Below are 25,727 nucleotides of genomic sequence, written 5' to 3' on the forward strand. Positions count from 1 at the left end.
GCATATATGTGGAACCTAGAAAAATGGTACAGATGATCTGGTTTGCAGGGTAGAAGTTGAGACACAGATGTAGAGAACAAACATGGAAGCCAAGGGGGGAGAACTGCGGTGGGGTGGGGATGGTGGTGTGCTGAATTGGGCGATTCGGATTGACATGTATACACTGATGTGTATAAAATTGATGACTAATAAGAACCTGCAGTATAAAAAAACAAAGAAACAAATAGAAAAACAAGTAATACTAAACTTTCTTTGGGTTATTTGTATGGAAATATGTTAATATAAATGTTTCAAATATTACATGAAATTTCTAAAAATCTTATGTTCTGGTATAATGTTATAAGTCATAATTCTAGTTATTACTTTAAAATGTGTATCTCAGAAATAACTAAATTTCCTTGTCAATTGCATTATTATGAACTTTCATCAAATCTTTAACCGTGGTCATTTAAAAAAATTTATTTATTTATTTTTAGCTGTGTTGTGTCTTCATTTCTGTGCGAGGGCTTTCTCTAGTTGTGGCAAGCGGGGGCCACTCTTCATTGCGGTACGTGGGCCTCTCACTATCGCGGCCTCTCTTGTTGTGGAGCACAGGCTCCAGACGCGCAGGATCAGTAGTTGTGGCTCACGGGCCTAGTTGCTCCGCGGCATGTGGGGTCTTCCCAGACCAGGGCTCGAACCCGTGTCCCCTGCATTAGCAGGCAGATTCTCAACCAGTGCGCCACCAGGGAAGCCCCAACCGTGGTCATTTTTAAGTCTTTTGTCATTTACAGACAGTTCTGGGTGTACTCTGATGCTTTCACAAACATGTTCCTATAAAAGAGTTTCACCTTCAAGGAATTCATGGAGAAGACTCTGACAAGTACAGGTTTCTGGTAACTGACTATACTGCTGAACTGAATGAATAAGCATTTTCAGAACTCTAATGGAAAACTTATGAATTCATAAAAGTGCTAACAAGATCAAGGTAAAAAAATTAATTACATGGGGCTGAGTGAACTGAAGAGAATGATTATAATTTTTGTGACTTTCTGTTTGAATAATAATAAAAAAATCCCACAAGGATTCAGAGGCAAAAAATATACAAATCAATTTTCACTGCAAAGTAAAGGAGCTGTTACAGTGGAGGATTACTGGACTGAATGTCAATATTATGACATAGTATGAGTGTGTTTCATGTTTGGTAATTGCAATCATTGTTGCTTTTGTTGTGGTCATCCATTTACAATGCTTGGTGTCAGTTTATTTATCTCTTGTAAAAAGAAAATACAGTGTGTATGTGTGAGTTGTGAAAAAAAAAGGGAAACTTTTAAATTCCTGATTCTGGTTTTGCACAACTGTATAATTAACGGTGATGATCATATTATAAGGGGAGGCCCAAACAGAAGTTACAAATAGGGGAAATAAAATTCCATTTAAAAAAATTTTTCTATTTTCGTCTTCTTTTATTTTTTAAAGTTCTGGTCTTTATCAGTAGCAATTTGCTGAATTTTTTCCATGCCCTTTGGCCAGGTGGCAATGAAGCACCCCTCTGCTGTTACTGCCTGCAATCTGGACTTAGAAAACTTGATCACAGACTCAAACAGAAGCATTGCTACACTGGCCATTACTACACTCCTCAAAACAGGAAGTGAGAGCAGTGTGGACAGGCTCATGAAGCAGATATCATCCTTTGTGTCTGAAATCTCAGATGAGTTCAAGGTAAGAGTTTAAATATGAGCATGTTTTCTCCCAGTCTCTGGCTTACCTATTTCATTTCTTTTTTTTTTAATTTCAATAAATTTTATTTGCTTTTTAAAAATATAAATCTTATTAAAAATAGAGATGTACATGACATATATATGAAGAATATAAATAAATCACCTAAAAAACAGCTACAAATTATCCACAATCTCAGTACCCCAGAACAACTTTATGATATTTGTAAACATGATTCCAAATATAGCTCTGTATATGTGCAGTTGGGTAAATGAATAGCTAGATATATTCAGAAAAAAATTAAGAGAAATGTAATCGTACTATGCATACTATTTTAAAATTAACAATATAAAAATATATTTTGAACTTTAAAAAGGAAAATAATTAAAACTGAAGTTAATTGTGAACTTCAAATAAGTATTTCTTTACACAAGACAATTTTTTCTTTTTTTATTTTAAACATTTTATCAAGAAGGCACATTTTTTTTAATACAGCAGGTTTTATTAGTCATCAGTTTTATACACACCAGTGTATACGTGTCAATCCCAATCACCCAATTTATCACACCACCCCCCCACCCCCCCACGGCTTTCCCCCTTTGGTGTCCATACGTTTGTTCTCTAATTTCTACCCTGCAAACTGGTTCATCTGTACCATTTTTCTAGGTTCCACATATATGCGTTAATAAACGATATTTGTTTTTCTCTTTCTGACTTACTTCACTCTGTATGACACTCTCTAGATCCATCCACGGCTCAACAAATGACCCAATTTCATTCCTTTTTATGGCTGAGTAATATTCCATTGTATATATGTACCACATCTTCTTTATCCGTTCCTCTGTAGATGGGCATTTAGGTTGATTCCATAACCTGGCTATTGTAAACAGTGCTGCAATGAACATTGGGGTGCATGTGTCTTTTTGAATTATGGTTTTCTCTGGGTATATGCCCAGTAGTGGGATTGCTGGATCATATGGTATTTCTAGTTTTAGTATTTTAAGGAACCTCCATACTGTTCTCCATAGTGGCCGTATCAATTTACATTCCCACCAACAGTGCAAGAGGGCTCCCTTTTCTCCACACCCTCTCCAGCATTTGTTGTTTGTAGATTTTCTGATAATGCGCATTCTAACTGGTGTGAGGTGATATCTCACTGTAGTTTTGATTTGCATTACTCTAATAATTAGTGATGAACAGCTTTTCATGCGCTTCTTGGCCATCTGTATGTCTTTTTTGGAGAAAGGTCTATTTAGGTCTTCTGCCCATTTTGGATTGAGTGTTTGTTTTTTTAATATGAGCTGTTTATATATTTTGGAGATTAATCCTTTGTCCGTTGCTTCATTTGCAAATATTTTCTCCCATTCTGAGGGTTGTTTATTCATCTTGTTTATGGTTTCCTTTGCTGTGCAAAAGCTTTGAAGTTTCATTAGGTCCCATTTGTTTATTTTTGTTTTTATTTCCATTACTCTAGGAGGGAGATCCAAAAAGATCTTGCTGTGATTTATGTCAAAGAGTGTTCTTCCTATGTTTTCCTCTAAGAGTTTTATAGTGTCCGGTCTTACATTTAGGTCTCGAATCCATTTTGAGTTTATTTTTGTGTATGGTGTTAGGGAGTGTTCTAATTTCATTCTTTTACATGTAGCTGTCCAGTTTCCCCAGCAGCACTTATTGAAGAGACTGTCTTTTCTCCATTGTATATCCTTGCCTCCTTTGTCATAGGTTAGTTGACCATAGGTGCATGGGTTTATCTCTGGGCTTTCTGTCTTGTTCCATTGATCTATGTTTCTTTTCTTATGCCAGTACCATATTGTCTTGATTACTGTAGCTTTGTAGTATAGTCTGAAGTCAGGGAGTTCGATTCCTCCAGCTCCGTTTTTTCCCCTCAAGACTGCTTTGGCTATTCGGGGTCTTTTGTGTCTCCATACAAATTTTAAGATTACTTTGTTCTAGTTACGTAAAAAATGCCATTGGTAATTTGATAGGGATTGCATTGAATCTGTAGATTGGTTTAGGTAGTATAGTCATTTTCACAATATTGATTCTTCCAATCCAAGAACATGGTATATCTCACCATCTGTATGTATCATCTTTAATTTCTTTCATCAGTGTCTTATAGTTTTCTGCATACAGGTCTTCTGTCTCCCTAGGTAGGTTTATTCCTAGGTATTTTATTCTTTATGTTGCAATGGTAAGTGGGAGTGTTTCCTTAATTTCTCTTTCAGATTTTTCATCATTAGTGAATACAAATGCAAGAGATTTCTGTGCATTAATTTTGTATCTTGCAACTTTACCAAATTCATTGATTAGCTCTAGTAGTTTTCTGGTGGCATTTTTAGGATTCTCTATGTATAGTATCATGTCATCTGCAAACAGTGACAGTTTTACTTCTTCTTTTCCAATTTGTATTCCTTTTATTTCTTTTTCTTCTCTGATTGCCGTGGCTAGGACTTCCAAAGCTATGTTGAATAATAGTGGTGAGAGTGGACATCCTTGTCTTATTCCTGATCTTAGAGGAAATGCTTTCAGTGTTTCACCATTGAGAATGATGTTTGCTGTGGGTTTGTCATATATGGCCTTTATTATATTGAGGTAGGTTCCCTCTATGCCCTTTCTGGAGAGTTTTTATCATAAATGGGTGTTGAATTTTGTCAAAAGCTTTTTCTGCATCTATTGAGATGATCATATGGTTTATATTCTTCAATTTGTTAATATGGTGTATCACATTGATTGATTTGCATATATTGAAGAATCCTTGAATCCCTGGGATAAATCCCACTTGATCATGGTGTATGATCCTTTTAATGTGTTGTTGGATTCTGTTTGCTAATATTTTGTTGAGGATTTTTGCATCTATGTTCATCAGTGATATTGGTCTGTAATTTTCTTTTTTTGTAGTATCTTTGTCTGGTTTTGGTATCAGGGTGATGGTGGCCTCCCAGAATGAGTTTGGGAGTGTTCCTTCCTCTGCAGTTTTTTGGAAGAGTTTGAGAAGGATGGGTGTTAGCTCTTCTCTAAATGTTTGATAGAATTCACCTGTGAAGCCATCTGGTCCAGGACTTTTGCTTGTTGGAAGATTTTTAATCACAGTTTCAATTTCATTACTTGTGATTGGTCTTTTTATATTCTCTGTTTCTTTCTGGTTCAGTCTTGGAAGGTTATATCTTTCTAAGAATTTGTCCATTTCTTCCAGGTTGTCCATTTCATTGGCATAGAGTTACTTGTAGTAGTCTCTTAGGATGCTTTGTATTTCTGTGGTGTCTGTTGTAACTTCTCCTTTTTCATTTCTAATTTTATTGATTTGAGTCCTCTCGCTCTTTTTCTTGATGAGTCTGGCTAATGGTTTATCTATTTTGTTTATCTTCTCAAAGAACCAGCTTTTAGTTTTATTGATCTTTGCTACTGTTTTCTTTGTTTCTACTTCATTTATTTCTGCTCTGATCTTTATGATTTCTTTCCTTCTGCGAACTTTGGGTTTTGTTTATTCTTCTTTCTCTAGTTCCTTTAGGTGTAAGGTGAGATTGCTTTTTTGAGATTTTTCTTGTTTCTTGAGGTAGGCTTGTGTAGCTATAAACTTCCCTCTTAGAACTGCTTTTGCTGCATCCCATAGGTTTTGGATCATCGTGTTTTCATTGTCATTTGTCTCTAGGTATTTTTTGATTTCCTCTGATTTCTTCAGTGAACTCTTGGTTATTTAGTAACGTATTGTTTAGCCTCTGTGTGTTTGTGTTTTTTACATTTTTTCCCTATAATTCATTTCTAATATCATAGCGTTGTGGTCAGAAAAGATGCTTGATATGATTTCAATATTCTTAAATTTACTGAGGCTTGATTTGTGACCCAGGATGTGATCTATCCTGGAGAATGTTCTGTGTGCACTTGAGAAGAAAGTGTAATCTGCTGTTTTTGGATGGAATGTCCTATAAATAGCAATTAAATCTATCTGGTCTGTTGTGTCACTTAAAGCTTCTGTTTCCTTATTTATTTTCATTTTGGATGATCTGTCCATTGGTGTAAGTGAGGTGTTAAAGTCCCCCCCTATTATTGTGTTACTGTCGATTTCCTCTTTTATAGCTGTTAGCAGTTGCCTTATGTATTGAGGTGCTCCTATGTTGGGTGCATATATAATTGTTATATCTTCTTCTTGGATTGATCCCTTGATCATTATGTTGTGTCCTTCCTTGTCTCTTGTAACATTCTTAAAGTCTTTTATCTGATATGAGTATTGCTACTCCAGCTTTCTTTTGATTTCCATTTGCATGGAATATCTTTTTCCATTCCCTCACTTTCAATCTGTATGTGTCCCTAGGTCTGAAGTGGTCTCTTGTAGACAGCATATATATGGGTCTTGTTTCTGTATCCATTCAGCAAGCCTGTGTCTTTTGGTTGGAGCATTTAATCCATTCACATTTAAGGTAATTATTGATATGTATGTTCCTATGACCATTTTCTTAATTGTTTTGGGTTTGTTTTTGTAGGTCCTTTTCTCCTCTTTTGTTTCCCACTTAGAGAAGTTCCTTTAGCATTTGTTGTAGAGCTGGTTTGGTGGTGCTGAATTCTCTCAGCTTTTGCTTATCTGTAAACGTTTTAATTTCTCCATGGAATCTGAATGAGACCCTTGCAGGGTAGAGTAATCTTGGTTGTAGGTTCTTCCCTTTCATCACTTTAAGTATATCATGCCACTCCCTTCTGGCTTGTAGAGTTTCTGCTGAGAAATCAGCTGTTAACCTTATGGGAGTTCCCTTGTATGTTATTTGTCATTTTTCCCTTGCTGCTTTCAGTAATTTTTCTTTGTCTTTAATTTTTGCCAATTTGATTACTATGTGTCTCAGCATGTTTTTCTTTGGGTTTATCCTGCCTGGGATTCTCTGTGCTTCCTGGACTTGGGTGGCTATTTCCTTTCCCTTGTTAGGGAAGTTTTCAACTATTATCTCTTCAAATATTTTCTCTGGTCCTTTCTCTCTTCTCCTTCTGGGACCCCTATAATGCGAATGTTGTTGCGTTTAATGTTGTCCCAGAGGTCTCTTAGGCTGTCTTCATTTCTTTTCATTCTTTTTACTTTATTCTGTTTTGCAGCAGTGAATTCCACCATTCTGTCTTCCAGGTCACTTATCCGTTCTTCTGCCTCAGTTATTCTGCTATCGACTCCTTCTAATGTAGTTTTCATTTCAGTTATTGTATTGTTCATCTCTGTTTGTTTGTTCTTTAATTCTTCTAGGTCTTTGTTAAACATTTCTTGCATCTTCTCCATCTTTGCCTCCATTGTTTTTCCGAGGACCTGGATCATCTTCACTATCATTATTCTGAATTCTTTTTCTGGAAGGTTGCCTATCTCCACTTAATTTAGTTGTTTTTCTTGGGTTTTATCTTGTTCCTTCATCTGGTACATAGCGCTCTGCCTTTTCATCTTGTGTATCTTTCTGTGAATGTGGTTTTTGTTCCACAGGCTGCAGGATTGTAGTTCTTCTTGCTTCTGCTGTCTGCCCTGTGGTAGATGAGGCTGTCTAAGAGGCTTGTGCTAGTTTCCTGATGGGAGGGACTGGTGGTGGGGAGAGCTGACTGTTTCTCTGTTGGGCAGAGCTCAGTAAAACTTTCATCCTCTTGACTGTTGATGGGTGGGGCTGGGTTCCCTCCCTGTTGTTTGTTTTGCCTGAAGCCACCCAACACTGGAGCCTACCTGGGCTTTTGGTGGGGCTAATGACAGACTCTGGGAGGGCTCACGCCAAGGAGTACTCCCAGAACTTCTGCTGCCAGGGTCCTTGTCCCCATGGTGATCTACAGCACCCCCCTCCTCTGCAGGAGACCCTACAACACTAGCAGGCAGGTCTGGTTCAGTCTCCCCTGGGGTCACTGCTCCTTCCCCTGGGTCCCGATGCACACACTACTTTGTGTGTGCCCTCCAAGAGTGGAGTCTCTGTTTCCCCCAGTCCTGTCAAAGTCCTGCAGTCAAATCCCACTAGCTTTCAAAGTCTGATTCTCTAGGAATTCCTCGTCCCGTTGCCAGACCCCCAGGTTGGGAAGCCTGACATGGGGTTCAGAACCTTCACTTCAGTTGGTGGACTTCTGTGGTTTAAGTGTTCTCCAGTCTGTGAGTCACCCACCCAGCAGTTATGGGATTTGATTTTACTGTGATTGCGCCCCTCCTACCATCTCATTGTGGCTTCTCCTTTGTCTTTGGATGTGGGTTATCTTGGTGAGTTCCAGTGTCTTCCTGTCAGTGATTGTCCAGCAGCTAGTTGTGATTCTGGTGTTCTCACAAGAGGCAGTAAGTGCATGTCCTTCTACTCCGCCATCTTGTTTCAGTTCCCTATTTCGTTTCTTAACAGTGTCTTTTGATGAGCAGAAGTTTTAAATTTTTATGAAGTCTAATTTATTAATTTTTTTCCTTCACAGTTATTGCTTCCTGTGTCCTAAAAATCTTTTGTCTATTTTCAAGTCTTAAAGATATTTTCCTATGTTTTATTGTAAATGTTTTACAGTTTTAGCTTTTACATTTTGGTCTGTGATCCAACTTGAATTAATATTTGTGTGTGATAAGTTCAGTTTTTTTCCATACTGATTTCCACTCATTCTAGCATAATTTGTTTAAAACACTTCTCTTTCCCCATTGGTGTGCCTTGGCATCTTTGTCTAAAAAGCAGATAACCATATAATTGTAGGTGTATTTCTGGGATCCATATCACATTCTATCGAACTATTTGTCAATTCTATGCCAGTACCTCACTGTATCGATTAATGTAGCTTTATGGTACCTCTTAAATGTGTGGTCTTCCAACTTTGTCCTTCTTTTTTTTAATATTCTAGTTCCTATTTCCATATACAATTTAGAACCAGCTTATAATTTCTGTAAAACAAAGCCTTCTAGGATTGTGATGGGGGTTGTGTTGAATCTATAATCAATTTGAGGAGAATTGATAGCTTAATATTATTTATTCTTCCAGTTTATGAATATGGTGTACCTCTCCCTTTATTTAGGTTTTCTTTGTTTTCCCTGAGCAGTGTTTTACAGCATTTATTCTAGAGGTCTTGCACGTCTTTTGTTAAATTTATGTATAAATATTTTATGCTTTTTAAATTCCATTTTATTAACATTTCTATTTCATTGTTTGCTACTAGTATATTAAAAATACTTTTCTGGGGCTTCCCTGGTGGTGCAGTGGTTGAGAGTCCACCTGCCCATGCAGGGGGACACAGGTTCATGCCCTGGTCCGGGAAGATCCCACATGCTGCAGAGCGGCTAGGCCCATGAGCCATGGCTGCTGAGCCTGCGCGTCCGGAGCCTGTGCGTCCGGAGCCTGTGCTCCGCAATGGGAGAGGCCACAACAGTGAGAGGCCCGCATACCGCAAAAAAAAAAAAAAAAAAAATTCTTTTTTGTTTTTTAACTCTCCCATAATTCGGTATCCTTGCTGAGTCCCCTTATTGGTTCTAGTAGTTGTTATATGCATTCCTTAGGATTGTCCATATAAATAGTCATGTTATCTATGAATGGAGACATTTTTACTTCATTTCCAATCCAAATACCTTTCCTTTCTTTTTCTTGCCTTATTAAAATGACTGGGACTTCCAATACAGTGTTGAAGAGAACTGGTGAGGATGTGTCAGAGATAATCAAAATAGCAATAAATTTCAGTTAGAAGAATTAAAGTAAAAAGATATTATTCCTTCATTTTTATTTAATTCTCAGTCAAGAGGTATAGCTGACTCTATCTACTCTTTTCTTGTATTTATCTACTTTTAAAAAACAAATGTAGCCTGTATATTCAAGTAGACATTTTGAATCTTTGGGAAACCTTGGGAGGTTATGAAGGTCATTTTGTAATATAGTTTATTGAATGAATCTCCTATGCTTGGATGTTTAGATAGTCTGCAGTATTTTGTGATTACAAATAATGCTGCAGTGGATAACTTTCTGCATGTGTTTTCTTGAAATTTTGGAGGTGTGTCCTCAGGGTAAATTCCTAGAAGTTCATATACTAGATTGAAAGGTAAATAAATATGTAGTTTTGTAGAGAATGTTAAATTCTACCAGGAGTGCGAAAGAGTGCCAGTTTCCCCATAGCCTTACCAATAGAGTACATATATTGTATTTTGAAGTTTTTCCAATCAGTTGGGTGAGAAAGGATGTCTCAGTGTAGTTTTAATTTGAATTTGTTTTATGATGAGGGAAGGTAAACATTTTTGCATATTTTTAAAGATCATTTAATATCTCTTTTTTAATATTGTCTGCTCACATCTTTTTCCCATTTTCTATAAGATTTTTGGTCTTTTGTTTCCTCAGTTAAAGTTTTTTGTATATTAGGGATATTTATTCTTCATCTGTGAAATGTGTTATGATATTTTCTCCCAGTTTGTCATTTGTCTTTTGACTTTCCTTATGATGTCTTTTGTCATGCACAAGTTTTTAATTTTTATGTAGTCAAATTTGTTGATCTTTTTTTTTTTAACATCTTTATTGGAGTATAATTGCTTTACAACGTTGTGTTAGTTTCTGCTTTATAACAAAGTGAATCAGCTATATATATACATATATCTCCATATCTCTTCCCTCTTGTGTCTCCCTCCCTATCCCACCCCTCTAGGTGGTCACAAAGCACCAAGTTGATCTCCCTGTGCTATGTGGCTGCTTCCCACTAGCTATCGGTTTTACATTTAGTAGTGTATATATGTCCATGCCACTCTCTCACTTTGTCCCAGCTTACCCTTCCCCCTCCCTGTGTCCTCAAGTCCATTCTCTAGTAGGTCTGCATCTTTTCCTGTCCTGCCCCTAGGTTCTTCATGACCACTTTTCTTTTTTAGATTCCATATATATGTGTTAGCATACAGTATTTATTTTTCTCTTTCTGACTTACTTCACTCTGTATGACAGACTCTAGGTCCATCCACCTCACTACAGATAACTCAATTTCATTTCTTTTTATGGCTGAGTAATATTCCATTGTATATATGTGCCACATCTTCTTTTGTTGATCTTTTCTTTTATTACATTGGGCCTTTGAGTAATAGTTAGAAAGCCTTTCCCTTCAGACTATAGAATCTGAATGGGTGTAAGAATTCACCCATGTTTTCTTCTAGTATATGTATATTTTCATGTTTTACATGTAAATCTCTGATCCATTGGATTTTATTATTGTATGTAAAATGAGAAGTGGATCTAATCTTATCCTTTTCCAGTGACTATCCAGTTGCCCCCCCCAAATTTTATTTAAAGGTCTGTCTTTGTCCAGTATTTGAGATATTACCTTTATCATATACTAAAGTTCCATATGTACTTGGGTCTATTTGGGGGCTTTCTATTCTGTTCTTTTGTTCTCTTTACCTATTCATGCATCAGTACTACACACTATTTTAAATATAGAAGCTTTGTAAGGATGTTTGAATATCTGTTAGTCTCCTCTCATAGCCCTTTATTTTCATTGTTTCCCTAGCTGTTCTTACATGTTTATATTTCCTTATGAATTTTAGTATTAACTTGTCTAGCTTCATTTTAAAAAAATCTCGGGACTTCAGTCCAGTAACTTAACTACTGCAGTCCAGTAGTTAAGACTCTGTGCTTCTACTGTAGTGGGCGTGGGTTTGATCCCTGGTCAGGGAACTAAGATCCCACATGCTGCATGGTGCGGCAAAAAAACACAAAATGAACAAACAAAAAAAACTCATTGGCATTTTTATTGGGATCACGTTAAATTTATAAGTTTTCTTAGGGGAGAACAAATATCTTAATGATGTTGAGATATCCTAATGAAGAAAAGGGATATTTCTTAATTTGTTCAAGTCTACTTTTGTGCCTTTCATGAATATTTTATAGTATTTTTTATATTAGATTTGAATGTTTTAAAAATTCTTTTATGTACTTTATTGTTGCTGTTATAAATCTTTTTTTACTCATTGTGTTTTCTAACTAGTTATTATTTGTGTATATGAATAGTATTATCTTTGCATTTTAACTTTACAGCCTGCTACCTTGCTGAATTATTTTATTGAGTTAGTTTTATCATAAATTCTCTAGGGTTTCCATGATATACTGTTATATCATCTGTAAATAAAGATAGTTTTGTCTTTTAGTTTCTAATTCTTATTCCTCTAATTGTTTTCTCCTATCTAATTGCATTGGCTAATAGTGCTGGAATAATGGCAAATAACAGTTGAGACAATAGCATCCTTGTTTTGTTTCTGACCTTAAAGTAAATGACTCTTGGGGTTCCCTATTAAGTAATATGCTGGCAGTACGATTGAGGGGTGTGTGTGTGTGTGTGTGTGTGTGTGTGTGTGTGTGTGTGTAAAATGGAAGTGCCTGTCCATTCCTGTTTTATTTTTTTAAGAATTTTTATTAGGAATGACTGTTGGATTTTATCAAAGGTTTTTCAGCATCTATGGATATAGTCATGATTTTTCTCCTCAGACTCATTAATATTGATGAATGATATTCATTTTCTAATGTTGAATCATTCTTGCATTCTTAGTATAAATTCCATTTCATCATGGCGTATTCTTTTCTTACTGTAGTGTTGGAGTCTGTTAGCTAATGTATCACTTAGAATTTTTGCATCAATGTTCATAAATGATTTCCATCTGTAATTTTTCTTTTTGTATGTATACCATCTTTATTAGGTTTATATATCAATGCTTCATAAAAGATTGTGGATGTTTTCTTTCATTTTCTATGCTCTGAAACAACATATATAGATTTGGGACTATCTGGTTGGCAGACAGTTCTCCAGTCTTCCATAAATTTCTTGCATTTCTGCACACCCGGCAAATTAGGCACTAACTGCCCTTTGTTTCCTACTGTACCAGTTTTGTCCCCTTTGTGTAGTGCAAGATCTCTTCCAGTCTCAAAAGATACAGCGTCTCCCTAAAAGTAGTAAATGGCCGGTTTCCATACAGCCCTAGAAGATACAGCTAGTCCTGCCTCTAGAGCAAAAAGCAAACATGCTTATTGCCTAGTATAATAAAGGTAATGTTTCCCTTCTGAATAGAGGACTGGCATGCTTACTGCCCACTGTAAAATATTCAAGTTCCATATCTCAAAATCTCCTGTAATGCAGCCTACTGTGGGCTCAAGTATTATCTGGCCCTTTTTGCATTGTCCTATGGTAACTGGGGCTTAGGAAACTGACCCCCAAATGCTGATATCCTGGCTACTGCTTCTGCTGTCATTAAATAACTGTCTTTCATCTCTGATCCAGGATTCTTGTGTATTCTTCTAGCATCCATGAAATTGTAGCAGTCTAACCTGTTAGCTTGCAAGTAGGGTAAAATTTCACACTCTTTTTACTTCTTGACACTGGTCTTTAAAGTGGTAAAAATTTCCTAGAAACCATTTTGTGAAATAGTTCTTCGGTAACTTTCTCTATTTCTTCTATGGAAATGAGTCCTTAAGCTTTTTATCTTTACTGTTCACTTTAAAATTTGTATGTGAAAATTTTAAATGTAAAATTTTAAAATATGCTCAAAGCTCATTTGCTTGGAGCAAAGGGGTGGGGTCTTTTTTTTTTAATTAATTAATTTTATTTATTTATTTTTGGCTGCACTGGGTCTTCATTGCTTGCTCGCGGGCTTTCTCTAGTTGCAGCAAGCAGGGGCTACTCTTTGTTGTGATGTGCAGGCCTCTCATTGCAGTGGCCTCTCTTGTTGCGGAGCACGGGCTTTAGGCACGCGGGCTTCCGGAGTTGTGGCACGTGGGCTCAGTAGTTGTGGCTCGCGGGCTCCAGAGCGCAGGCTCAGCAGCTGTGGTGCACAGGCCCAGCTGCTCCGCGGCATGTGGGATCTTCCTGGACCAGGGCTCGAACCCACGTCCCCTGCATTGGCAGGTGGGCTCTCAATCACTGCGCCACCAGGGAAGCCCTGGGGTCTCTTGAATACACTTCATTTTTACATTGCTTTTTATTTTCCTCTGAGGTCTCTTTTGCTTATCTTTCATGAAGAACCATTATTGTTATTTTAGTTAACTATAGTGCTTTCTTAGCTTACAGTACATAAGTAGCTAAAGTTATAAAGATGAACGTCCTTTCTGTGTTTTCCTCTAGGTGGTAGTTGTACAGTCATTATAAAGGTGCATGTCCTTTTTGTTTGTTTTTCTACAGGTGGTGGTTGTACAGGCAATTAGTGCTCTCTGTCAGAAATACCCTCGAAAGCACAGTGTCATGATGACTTTCCTCTCCAACATGCTCCGAGATGACGTAGGTGCACTACTTTTTAATCATGTGAAGTTGCTCTCTTAAATTCTTATGCCGTAGTATTTAAAGCAGCTTTCTTTATCATCTCAGTATGCATCTCAAATAGTGTGCCTAATTCTGTTTTCTGTCTTATTACTAGACATGCTATATTGCTTTGGCTTTCCCACTTGGAGGAAAAAAACGCTTTTGTTTTTTTCATAAGGGAAGGGAAATGAAATCTGAATGTTATAGCATGAGCCTTGGAGTATAAGCATTTCTCCAAAAAGTGTCCTCAGAATGAATGGCAGTTTTCTCTTTTGCCAGGGAGGCTTTGAATATAAGCGAGCCATTGTGGACTGCATAATCAGCATTGTGGAAGAGAACCCTGACAGTAAAGAGGCAGGTCTAGCCCACCTTTGTGAATTCATCGAGGACTGTGAACACACTGTTCTGGCTACTAAGATTCTACATTTGTTGGGCAAAGAGGGCCCCAGAACGCCTGTCCCCTCCAAGTATATCCGCTTTATTTTTAATAGGGTGGTACTGGAGAATGAGGCTGTCAGAGCTGGTGAGTCATTGCAACACTAATAATGGTGTAACTGCTGATCTTGTGAAATGCTTATTAACTCAAGGGGGTGGTAATGAAATTGGAAAATGAAGTTGCAACGTCTATTTGATGGTGGAATCTTGGAGCACACTTAAGCCCCAGATGTACAGCTATTTCTTTGTATTCCAATTTCCATCCTGATTTCTGCCTGTATCAGAGACAAATAACCCTTGACTTTCGGTATGACGGAAGATTATGATGGCGTCATCCATTTTTTCCGAGTTATGGCCATAAGTATGAATGTCTGTGAAATTTGTGTGTCTTTCTGCCTCTGTAGTTGTTTTTTTTTTTTTTTTTTTTTTGTGGTACGCGGGCCTCTCACTGCTGTGGCCTCTCCCGTTGCGGAGCACAGGCTCCAGACGCGCAGGCTCAGCGGCCATGGCTCACAGGCCCAGCCGCTCCGCGGCATGCGGGATCCTCCTGGACTGGGGCACGAACCCGTGTCCCCTGCATTGGCAGACGGACTCTCAACCACTGCGCCACCAGGGAAGCCCTCTGTAGTTTTTAAGTGACTTTTTAAACAGGTCTTAGGGTTTTTTTTACTTCCTCCTCCCCTTAGCATGTGAACTGGTACAAATCTCCCCTGTTAAAACTATAAGCCTTCCTTTGATCCATTGTCTCTCACTAGCTACTGACCATACTCCCCCTGTTATGTAACCTTGTAGGAGCTATTACTAGCTGCCCCTATGAACTTATTCTCCATTTTCTCTTCAACTCACTATAATCTTGCTCTCTCCCTTAAAAACCTTCTGAAGCTATTTTTTTTGGAAATTACTTATAAGCTAGTTGGAAAATCAAGTTAGACACTTTAATGTTCTTACCCTTGTTCACCTCAGTCAATTTGATGTACTGTTGCCTAAACACTTCATGAAACTCTCTTCCCTTGGTTTCCACAATAGCCTGCATCTTTCCATTCACTCCTCAGTCTTATTTATAGAGCTTCTGTTCCATTCCTTAAAACGTTAGTTTTCCTTAGGGGTTTGTCTTCTCAGCATACACATTCATTCTGGTGATCATTTCCAGAGCTCTGCTGATATGCTGTGGCATTGCAGTCTCTTTCGTGAACTTGTACGTCTGGCTATCTAAGGCACTTTAAATTCAGCTTGAAATTCAAACTATCCCAAACGGAAATCCTCACCTATATCATCCACTCAGTTGCAAGGCTAGAACCTTACTCCATTGTTTTATAACCCCCATCTATCCTTTGGCAAAGTTCTTTCCATTCTGTCTCCTCAAAATGCATTTCTTCATTGTCTTTTTTCGTAGATTTCCTGAGGGCTGCATTAGGCTCCCATCCATTTCAGTTGCCCAACTAGTCTGACTGCTTGTAGTTTCGCCCATATCCAGTATATTATTCTCCACACTCTGCTACCAAAGTGGTCGTTAGACATAAAATCTCACAAATTTAGAGTAGTACACTCTGCTACAAATACACAGATTCATCCTGTATTTAACACCCGTTAATAATAGCCTTGAGGTTGAACCATAACCGAATTTTGTTTTGTCTCTAGTCTCTCACTTTTCTCCTGCTCTCCAGCACAGGTCTAGTGCTTCAGCCTTGCTCAGCTGTGTCCAGTCCCAGGATCTTGCCACACTTTCTTGTCTGGCCTGAGGGCCTTGGTACTTTTTATTCTCTCTCCCTCGAATGCTCTTTTCCTGCCTTTTCCCTCTGGCTAACTGTATTTGTTCTTCAGACTTTAGCTCAAGTAATAAGTGTCAACTCCTTGTCTGTCTCCTCCTTCTCCAATTGTGACTTACATTCCTTTCTCTACTCACGTAGTACCCTGGTTATAGTCCTACCATGGACTTTCTGTGCTATGTTGTAACTACCTCTTTACTTACCTGTCTTTCCCACTGGAGGACAACTCCTTGATGTCTTCTGTCTTTCTGCTTCCAGCATCTAGCACAACTCCTGACAAAGGTTAAGTAAGCAGTAAACCTCTGCTGATACAGTGACTTTTAATAATAGAGTTTTGGGTTTTGGTTTTTGTTTTTTAATGTGTGGGGCTGGTTGTTTAAGATTAGAGCTTATAAGGAGCTGGACTGGAAGATAGCTCATATAAGGAATACATATGATCCTTTTTCCTCAATGCATGGTGGGTTTTCTTACTCAGAGCTCTCTTGGGCCTGCTGATTTCTATTTATGCTTAAATGGATCAAGGAAATAAGATCAAGAAACTCACAATAAAACAATAAGAGTTTATTCCAACTGAACATGGGGAAACTCCTCTAATTTTTTTTTTTTAATGATTACTGCTTGACTCTGAGAAGCCAATATTCATGTTGTTTTGTTTTATGCTCCATTACAGCTGCTGTGAGTGCTTTGGCTAAATTTGGGGCTCAGAATGAGAATCTTCTCCCAAGTATCCTAGTACTCTTACAAAGGTAATTAAAAGAATGTCTTTTTCTTTTCTTTTTTTTTTAAAATAAGAATGCCATGTGGCTGAATAGAGAATTCCTCATTGTACCATATCAAAATGCATTGCAGGACCTAAGAGTAGAGCTGATGGAGTCAGGGCAAATGGCATTTTTCTTATTCTTCTGGTAATTTTGCATGTGCTAAGTACATGTAAAATTTGACTTCTAATTTCTCTTGCATGATTTTGAGGAAGTGACTTAAATACATGTGCCTCAATTTGTATAACAGGGGCCAACTTCAAAGAGATTCACTATGTAGAGTTGAAAATACCAGCTTTTCATGGTCTCCTTGACTCTCTATTTGATGAGGAAAAGACTTGCTTTAGCAAACACTCTGTGATTACATCTTGTAATTGAAGCAGAAAAATTACAAGCCAAAGGCTGGCTGGTTTAAATCAAATAAATTGCCATTTGAGTGATATCAATGCCTGGATTCGGAATGCTTTTTAGTATCCTTGGAAAGTATAATATTACCATTTTTAAATTATATTCGAAGTCTGAGTCTTTACCAGGGTCATGTGGTTGCAGATCCAAGAATAGACTCCAAACTGCTATCTTATGTTATTGTGTCCTTCCTAATTATTTTAATGCCTACTTATGTAGTGCTTCTGATTCATAATGACACCATTTCTTTACCAATTGAGAACAGTACCCGGTATTTGTGGAGATTTTAGGATCCACCGTTGGCTGTTGTTGAGCTCTTTTATAAAGGCAGTATCAGATGGCCTGGATCGTGTCCTTTAGGTATAGTGGTAAAGCTATTGGAAATCATTATGGTGCTGTGACATGTATCTTCTGTATCCCTGGACAGGTGTATGATGGATACTGATGATGAGGTACGGGATAGAGCCACCTTCTATCTGAATGTGCTGCAGCAGAGGCAGATGGCGCTGAATGCTACATATATCTTCAATGGTCAGTGAGAGCCAAGAATGGAGACAAGTACACTTCTGTTCCACAAATGGTGTCTGAGAAGCATATCCATGATGATTTGCATATGAGCTGGCTTCACTAGGCAAAATGCTTGGTTTCTGTCTTTGAATGCACTTCCATTTCTAGGGAGACCTAAAGTATGTAAAAGCCCAAAGAATATTGCTTTTTCCTGGTCCTCCTTGAGCTCCCTCTTGGATGGGTTTACCTTTTTTCCCTTATGCTATCATCGTTTCCATGTGTCTCCGTTGCTTTGTTTTCTGGAAGATACTTCTATTTTGTTGAAAATTCCTATGCTCTGCTCCTATGCTTCCTTGGATGAAATTATAAGAGCCTTTATTTTTTATTATTTAGGTTATAAAATCTGTGGTTATAGTTTTCTTTAGAAAGCTTAGATAAATATTACAAATCTGGGCCTATCTGGGTCCTAGGATTGGCAAGAAGTAGTGCTGAGAGTTTTCTGTTTCATAGGTCTGGCAGTCTCTGTACCAGGGATGGAGAAAGCCTTACACCAGTACACACTGGAGCCTTCAGAAAAGCCCTTTGATATGAAATCTATTCCTCTTGCTATGGCTGCTGTCTTTGAACAGAAAGCAGGTAAGGGTAACACTGTTAGTTTTTCTATGTATAAGTAGTTTTACACCAATAAAATACACTGTTAGCATATTTTCTTTAATATTTCTTTTAATGGTCACTGCTTCTAATCTTACAGAACTAAGATGGATGATACTTTTTTTTTTTTTTTTCGGTACGCGGGCCTCTCACTGTTGTGGCCCCTCCCGTTGCGGAGCACAGGCTCCGGACGCGCAGGCCCAGCGGCCATGGCTCACGGGCCCAGCCACTCCGCGGCATGTGGGATCTTCCCGGACCGGGGCATGAACCCGTGTCCCCTGCATCGGTAGGCAGACTCTAAACCACTGCGCCACCAAGGAAGCCCCCTGGATGATTCTTTTTAAATTAGGGTTTTAAAATTTTTTCCCTTGTTTTCTCATGAAAGCAAGAATATGAATTGTGACTCAGATTGAAATTTTTTTTTTTTAATGCTAAGTGTTACAGCGTTTGAAGTTAGTTGTCACCGTGTGTTTCAGAGCAGTAATTGTGCTGTCACCTCTTATTTTTATTTTCCGATATTAGTTAACTTCTTAATTAATTTTTCTGTTGGAGGCTTAAAAAAATAAAGGAACAAAGTGTGTAGTGGTTAGAACCAAAAATGAAAGAGCTTACGCTTTCAACATTTTCAGGTTTTTTTGTTGGTACTATATAAGTAGTTTTTCCTGTTTGAATCACGAGATTTGTTTTATAAACTGTTCCTCCTTTTAAGAGTAATTAAAAAAACATTTCGGTTCATTAAAGCAAATTTTGTATTTTTAGGACTTACTTTATTATTTCATAAAATATGTTCACTAAATACATTTTGAGTGTTCCTCCAAAAAAGATGACAGAGAACCTCCCGGTGTGATTCAGCAATAGCACCTTATGTTTATCTGCTTAACGTTTCTGTCCTCATCTCCTGTCTGCATGTTTGGCTTGATAGTAGGAGGGAAGCTCATTTGATTGCTCATACTTGTCTTTGTAGAAATCACACTGATGGCTACTAAGCCCGAGAAGTTGGCTCCTTCCAGGCAAGACATTTTCCAAGGTATGATGATTTGATGTGTAGAAGCAGTAGCCTAGCACCCGAGGCATTGTAAGTATAATGAAGGCCACTACTTTTGTTCAATTTGATTAATTCTCAGTACGGGAGCTCGTTGTATGGCCGAATATTGATTGTCCTAGCTTACAGTTGCGGGCGCTACCTGGAGTCTGTGGGACTTTGCAATTTCCAGTTGCCAGCTTACGGAGAATGCTTTTCTTACTCTGTATCAGGGAACTCAAATTCTATGAAATTAGGAATTAAGTTTGTCTGTCTGTTTGTTGCTTTTAGTAATTGAGTGTATAAACTCTTACTTAAAAGATTATTTCACTAAAGCTTGGGGACACATTAGTTGAGTGTTCAACTATTAGTAAGACTATGGAAACTTAAAACATTTTAGACACCCAGAGTAATGTCTTCCCTGTCTTCTTACTTTCCTCTTCCTTTTCTTTCCTTTTTTCTTGATAGAACAACTGGCTGTCATTCCTGAGTTTATGAATCTAGGACCCTTGTTCAAGTCTTCTGAGCCTGTTCAACTTACAGAAGCAGAGACAGAATATTTTGTTCGTTGTATCAAGCACATGTTTACCAATCATATTGTGTTCCAGGTGAGATAAGCGCCAGAACTGGCTCCAGTAAGGGGTTTAGTGTTAATCCCCTTTTAGTTTATTTATGATTCTAGTCCCTTTTATAGAGAAGCAAATTTAGCAGCATATCTGGTTTTCTTTCCTAACTCCATAGCCGTAGAGATGTGATGGGTAGCTTTTGATGATTTAAATTTAAAAAGACATAAAACTGAAATGTCTGAAGAAGTTGGACAGCATAAAGGATAACCTGTGGAAGAAATAGTCATCATTTAATATCAGGGTAAAATAAGTGTGTCATTCCAAGAACTTGGATTTCAGTTTGGTTCTCAGACAGCTATCAGACTTCTACCATCTTGTTTGGTAGAACTCAATCTCAGGAAGGAAGAAAACACTGGTTAATATAAACAAAAAAGACCTCAAGAATGAGGTTATCCTCGTTGCCTCAGGAAAAATCTTACGGGGAGACATGCGTGGTGTTTAGAAAGTATAGAGGGTTCCAGAACTCAGTCGTGGGTTATGGGTGGGAAGGAACAACTTGCTTGCAAACAGTTCTTCTCCTTCATAACTTTCCTATTTGCTGACTTTTCAGTTTGACTGTACCAATACTCTCAATGACCAGCTACTGGAGAAAGTGACAGTGCAGGTGGAACCATCAGATTCCTATGAAGTGCTGTGTTGTATCCCAGTCCCCAGCCTACCTTATAATCAACCAGGAATATGCTACACTCTTGTTCGTTTACCTGATGATGACTCTACAGCAGGTAATAACACACAGAATGGAAGAGATATGATTAAGAGTGCATTACCACTTGAGCTCTTAAATGTCTGGACAGATGTTTGGGGTTCAAGAATTTGTTTCTTTTCCGGAATTAAATGATGGTATATTTATAAAATGAGTTACTGCTTACAGAAATACTAATTTTATAACCAAGTTTCTGAGTAAAATATGCTGGACATTTAATTGTAAAACAGAAACTGGATGTATACAGTGGTAGCCCAAAAAGGAACTCAGACTTTCTGTTGGAACAGTGTCACCACTAGTGAGGGTTCATATGCCTGATGTCTCCTATGAAGGATCATGGCCTACTTCTCCCTGATGTTTCTTTCCAGGGCATCCTAAGGACTTTTTATTTAGTAGATCCATGGCATCATAAAATATATTGTTTTTAAGGGTCCTGTAACACGAGGCAAGTGTCTAAGAGTATGTCTCAGCCTAATGAGTGGCTTAGCCAACATCTGTGTATCCACATTTGAGAAGGGCTTGTAATCTGCTTGACCTGTATGCAGTCTTGGGGGTGGGGGGGGGGAGGCCTGTGAAGAACAGCCAATTGCTAGTGCCAGTGGTATTTACAAATTGGGGGTTTGAGATCTTCTAACCTATGAATGTCAAGTATTTGTTGTACTTGATTTCTTTTTCCCATTTTCCCACCTGAGTTCTTTTCTTCCCATAGTCACTGCAGAGTTTTCACAACTGTTACCCAGTTTTCACTGAAATAAGCACACACATTGCACTTACATTTTGAACAATTTTTATTACCAGTACAGGAAAAAACAATTTTTACTACTAATACAGGAAAAAACAATTTTTACTACTAATACAGGAAAAATCAGATAGAAGTTAACAAATATTGGGAAAGTTACAGAGTTACAAGAAATCGTAAAAGCACTAGTAAATAGTTATCCCTGGTCATCATTCATTACATTTGGGGCTTAACCTGTCTTCCGTTAGCCCCTCTCCCAACTCCCTTTTTAGATGTTGGTTCTGGGAGCCCCTGCCCAATCTTACCTGTGTTGGATGATAGACCAGGCTACTCAACTCTAGCACGAGGTAGATTCAAGTTGGCACCATTGCTGGGTCTGAACCCCAGGTTGTTCCCTCTGGCCCTGGGTGGACCTGCAGTTGCGGCCACCCTGGATCCATAAGCTCCTGGGTAGGAAGGCACTTTCCTATCTGGCCTCCACTATTTCTCCTTCGAGCATTAGGCCATCCAACTTTAACCTTTAATTACCTCCTTTATCCCTTTATGAGGTTTCTCTTATTCCATTCCCTTTTAGCTTCACTTTCTTTCCTGGTCTGTTTCCCTCTGGTTAGATTTGACTTATGTCCACCAGCCAGTAATTAAGCTGGCTGTACTCTTATGTAAATAAAGCTAGTCTTATTTACCCTTATTCTAAACCACTATCTGGGCCCAGTCTTAATGTAGCCCTATGGCTTCTGCCATCATCCTGGGATACACCATACTTCTTCAGTTTTTTCCAGTAGGCACCTCTCCATATTTCAAAATTCTAACCCCATTTTACTTCCCACTAAGTTTCTGTTTTTTAAGGGATGCCATTACTTCGCTACTTAATTTTGGAAGCAAAATGCTGAACTCATTGGTTAAAGAATCAAGCTCTCCCCAATTGAGAATACTAGCTCCTCCCATTTCCCCAGGTTTACTTGGATAACTGATAACTCAGGTGCCTCACACCCCAGGGAGTGGTTCTAACAGAATACAATAAATACAATTTTACAATATCAAAATACATAAAACAACAATATTGAAATTACATAAGTTACATATAGTATAGGAGAAAACAACAACAACAGAAAACACTTCTACTAAGACAGAAAGCATAGGGAGATTTTCTTACCCCTCCTTACTATGGAGTTAATTTCTTTTTAAAGCAGATCTTACAAATTAGCCCAGAGGTTTCAACCTTTGGTCTGCTGGCTATGGACTCTTTTGCTCGATGGTTGTTAGTATTTTGTCTATAAAAATTTGTCATTTGGAGAATTTTCCTTCTTTTCTGTTAAATTCAGAGGGTTTGCTGGTTGGTGTTAAAACTTAGTTATAAACTCTTGTGATTGCATCTTGGAGAAAAGAAATGGAATTCTTCCAATGGAAGTCTCAACACTTGGACTTTTAAAATTTTGTTAGTAGTCGATTTATGTTTTACCTATCATTTACCTGCTTAAAAAAAAACTCCTTTCTATTCTTTAGTCTTTGTTAGAAACTCTAAAATTTTTAATCCATGGCCAATCCAGAGTCTTTGCTGTGCAATGAATAGAAGTGAAATACCAGGGCATAGGTGGTAATAAGAGTCTTTTCCACATGCCTTCCTTTCAGCATTTTCCCATTGCAGATATTCTGGATTTTACCAATCACCTGAAGATCTATACAATCAATCACCTCTGCTTGTCTCATCTCAGAAAATATATTTTCCGTATAGTCACAGAAAAAAATGGAAATTCTATAGATTGTGATTTCCTTCAACTTGAAAACTGTATAGAATAGAAAGTAATGTAGGTTTTGGAGATAGATAAATTCGATTTGAATTCTGACTCTGTTACACACTGAGTGTGTAATCATAGGCAAGTTATTTGATCTCTGTAAACCTTCTAGGATTGTTGTAAGGATAAAATGAAATTAAGTAACGTGATTAGCGTGGTGCCAGACACATAGTAAATACTTAATAGATAGAGGCTATTATTGTTTCAATTCTGAAACTATCCACTTTCTCCTTTTATCCTCTTTAACAATCAAGTCTTTCACAGTTCAAAAGATACCCACCCACCCATATCCTCAGAAAGTTATTCCATCACCTGTTCTTACCTTTTCTGTATCTTTAAACTTTCCCACTCCTCCTTACTTTATAAGTATACAAAAAATCTATGCCATCTGAAAAAATTTACTTTAACTCAACATCCAGATATTACCATAACTCCTTCCCTGAAATCTTGGGCAAATTGTGGAAGAGTAATCAACATCATAAGTCTCAATTTAGTCCTACTTATCTTCCATCCTCCAACAACTACTCTTTACTGAAAAATTTCTAGAAAAGCCTTCAAGGCAGAATGCTTTCTTAGTGTCCTTTCTCATCCAGCAACGTTCCTTCCTCTGAATGTTTATTACAGCAGTAACAACATATATATGCAACATTCTACAAATTTTTCCCCACTTTGGACCTCTGTAATGACTCTACCTTTTTGCTTTATTACTTACTCAGAACCATTCTAATCCCTATATTGCTTTTATTATTGAACTCTTGGTCCTCATTGCATCATTATTTCTCATTTCAACAAATTTAGATAACTCATTTAAATAGCCTTCAATAGAAAATATCCATACTAAGATCAAGTTTAACAGGACATGTATATGAGTTTCTCTTTCTGTTTTTTTTTGTTTTTTTTTTTTGTTTTTTTTTTTTTGCGGTACGTGGGCCTCTCACTGTTGTGGCCTCTCCCATTGCGGAGCACAGGCTCTGGATGCGCAGGCTCAGCGGCCATGGCTCACGGGCCCAGCCGCTCCGCGACACGTGGGATCTTCCCAGACCGGGGCACGAACCCGTGTCCCCTGCATTGTTAGGCGGACTCTCAACCACTGCGCCACCAGGGAAGCCCTCTCTTTCTGTTTTTCATTAGGGATGCTGCCTCCCATTTAACAATTCATAACTCTTTCTTATTATACATACATACTGCAGTTCTTGCAGTTCTACACTTCCTTAAACCTTTATCTTAATGAGCTACCACAGGATCCTGATGAACTCCAATCTCTTCACTGAATCTGTTGTCTCCATTCCATTATTTGCTATTCAGTATTAGCCATATTAACTCCTGACAATCTGAATTAAATCCACAGCTTCAGTTAAGTAAAATTTATCTGTTTTTTTTACTTTGATGCACCTCCAGCCACTCACTGGGATCCATATTAATGACCCTTGGTGAAACTCTGCATTCTTCCAAGCTAAGCACGTAATCTGAATTTCTACTCAAATGCTAATAAAAAAGCAGGATAGGTTGAACATTACTATTTAGCCACCATTTCCCCTACCTTTATCACTAGAATTTGCATCAGCCTAGCCGTAGAATCCATATTCCTCCAAATCTGACCCGTTAATGAGACTTGCCAAGATTCCAGTTTGAGACCTCATTCGCCTGTTCATTCGTCTTGCAACCAACCTCCCTTTCCTCAAACACACTGAAATTTCAACATTTCCTCTGTGCTGACTTTGAACCTGTCTTCCTATCCTATTTCATGTTCCCGTTTCACACCATCATCGATAGCTGTCATCTTTATTGCTGCCTTTCTTAAATGATAACATCTCTCCAGAATGCAATATAAACATGGCACATCCACTCACTTCCTGTTTCCCCATCTTGTAGCCTTAGAAAAACTGGTTCACAGTCTGGCCTTTAAATGGATTCAGTATGTGAAAATGTGTGAAATTACTCCTTGACCTACTCTTATTATTCAAAACAACCCCATTCTCTGGCATGTGTCTTCATCTTGGGATGTCAGGAGCACTAATGTTACGAGGACTGCTGCTGACGCTCTCCCTTCAGATTTTGTTTTATGAATTTCTCTCTATGTGACCATTTATTCTCTTGAATCTACCCACTTCGACATAATTGTCTGATAGATTTTTCAGGCAGCCACCCACCAATTTCCCTGTGGTAATTTCTTTTTATATCTTTCTCCCATTTCCCTTTATTCCATTAATTGTGATCAACAGGTCGCACTATGCATCCTAACCATTATAATGTTCCTTAATAATTCCAAGAATGATTTGTATGTATACTGTTGACTTAGTTCCAATTTTATTTTAACCACTTCTTTTCTCTTTTTCCTCTGCTCATTTTCATTGGAAAAACAATGAACGTATAAACACTATATCAGCATCTGTAGGAGGCATATTTTACCAGTGCTAAATACAA

The 25,727-nt window shown here is 37.9% G+C and overlaps 1 protein-coding gene across 2 annotated transcripts in view; it reads left to right on the forward strand.

Annotated features, from left to right (window-relative positions):
• Positions 1 to 25,727, forward strand: part of COPG2 (COPI coat complex subunit gamma 2) — a 129,746-nt gene that overhangs the window by 71,240 nt on the left and 32,779 nt on the right. For both annotated transcript variants that reach the window (XM_060305306.1, XM_060305307.1), the window contains 9 exons: positions 1,513 to 1,701; positions 13,783 to 13,878; positions 14,179 to 14,422; positions 16,771 to 16,846; positions 17,691 to 17,794; positions 18,281 to 18,406; positions 19,386 to 19,448; positions 19,911 to 20,050; positions 20,619 to 20,790. In XM_060305306.1, the coding sequence (XP_060161289.1) occupies positions 1,513 to 1,701; positions 13,783 to 13,878; positions 14,179 to 14,422; positions 16,771 to 16,846; positions 17,691 to 17,794; positions 18,281 to 18,406; positions 19,386 to 19,448; positions 19,911 to 20,050; positions 20,619 to 20,790 (1,210 nt within the window). The remainder of the gene's footprint in view (positions 1 to 1,512; positions 1,702 to 13,782; positions 13,879 to 14,178; positions 14,423 to 16,770; positions 16,847 to 17,690; positions 17,795 to 18,280; positions 18,407 to 19,385; positions 19,449 to 19,910; positions 20,051 to 20,618; positions 20,791 to 25,727) is intronic.

Source organism: Globicephala melas, chromosome 9 (genome assembly GCF_963455315.2).
Source record: "Globicephala melas chromosome 9, mGloMel1.2, whole genome shotgun sequence".
In the NCBI taxonomy this organism is placed as follows: Eukaryota; Metazoa; Chordata; class Mammalia; order Artiodactyla; family Delphinidae; genus Globicephala; species Globicephala melas.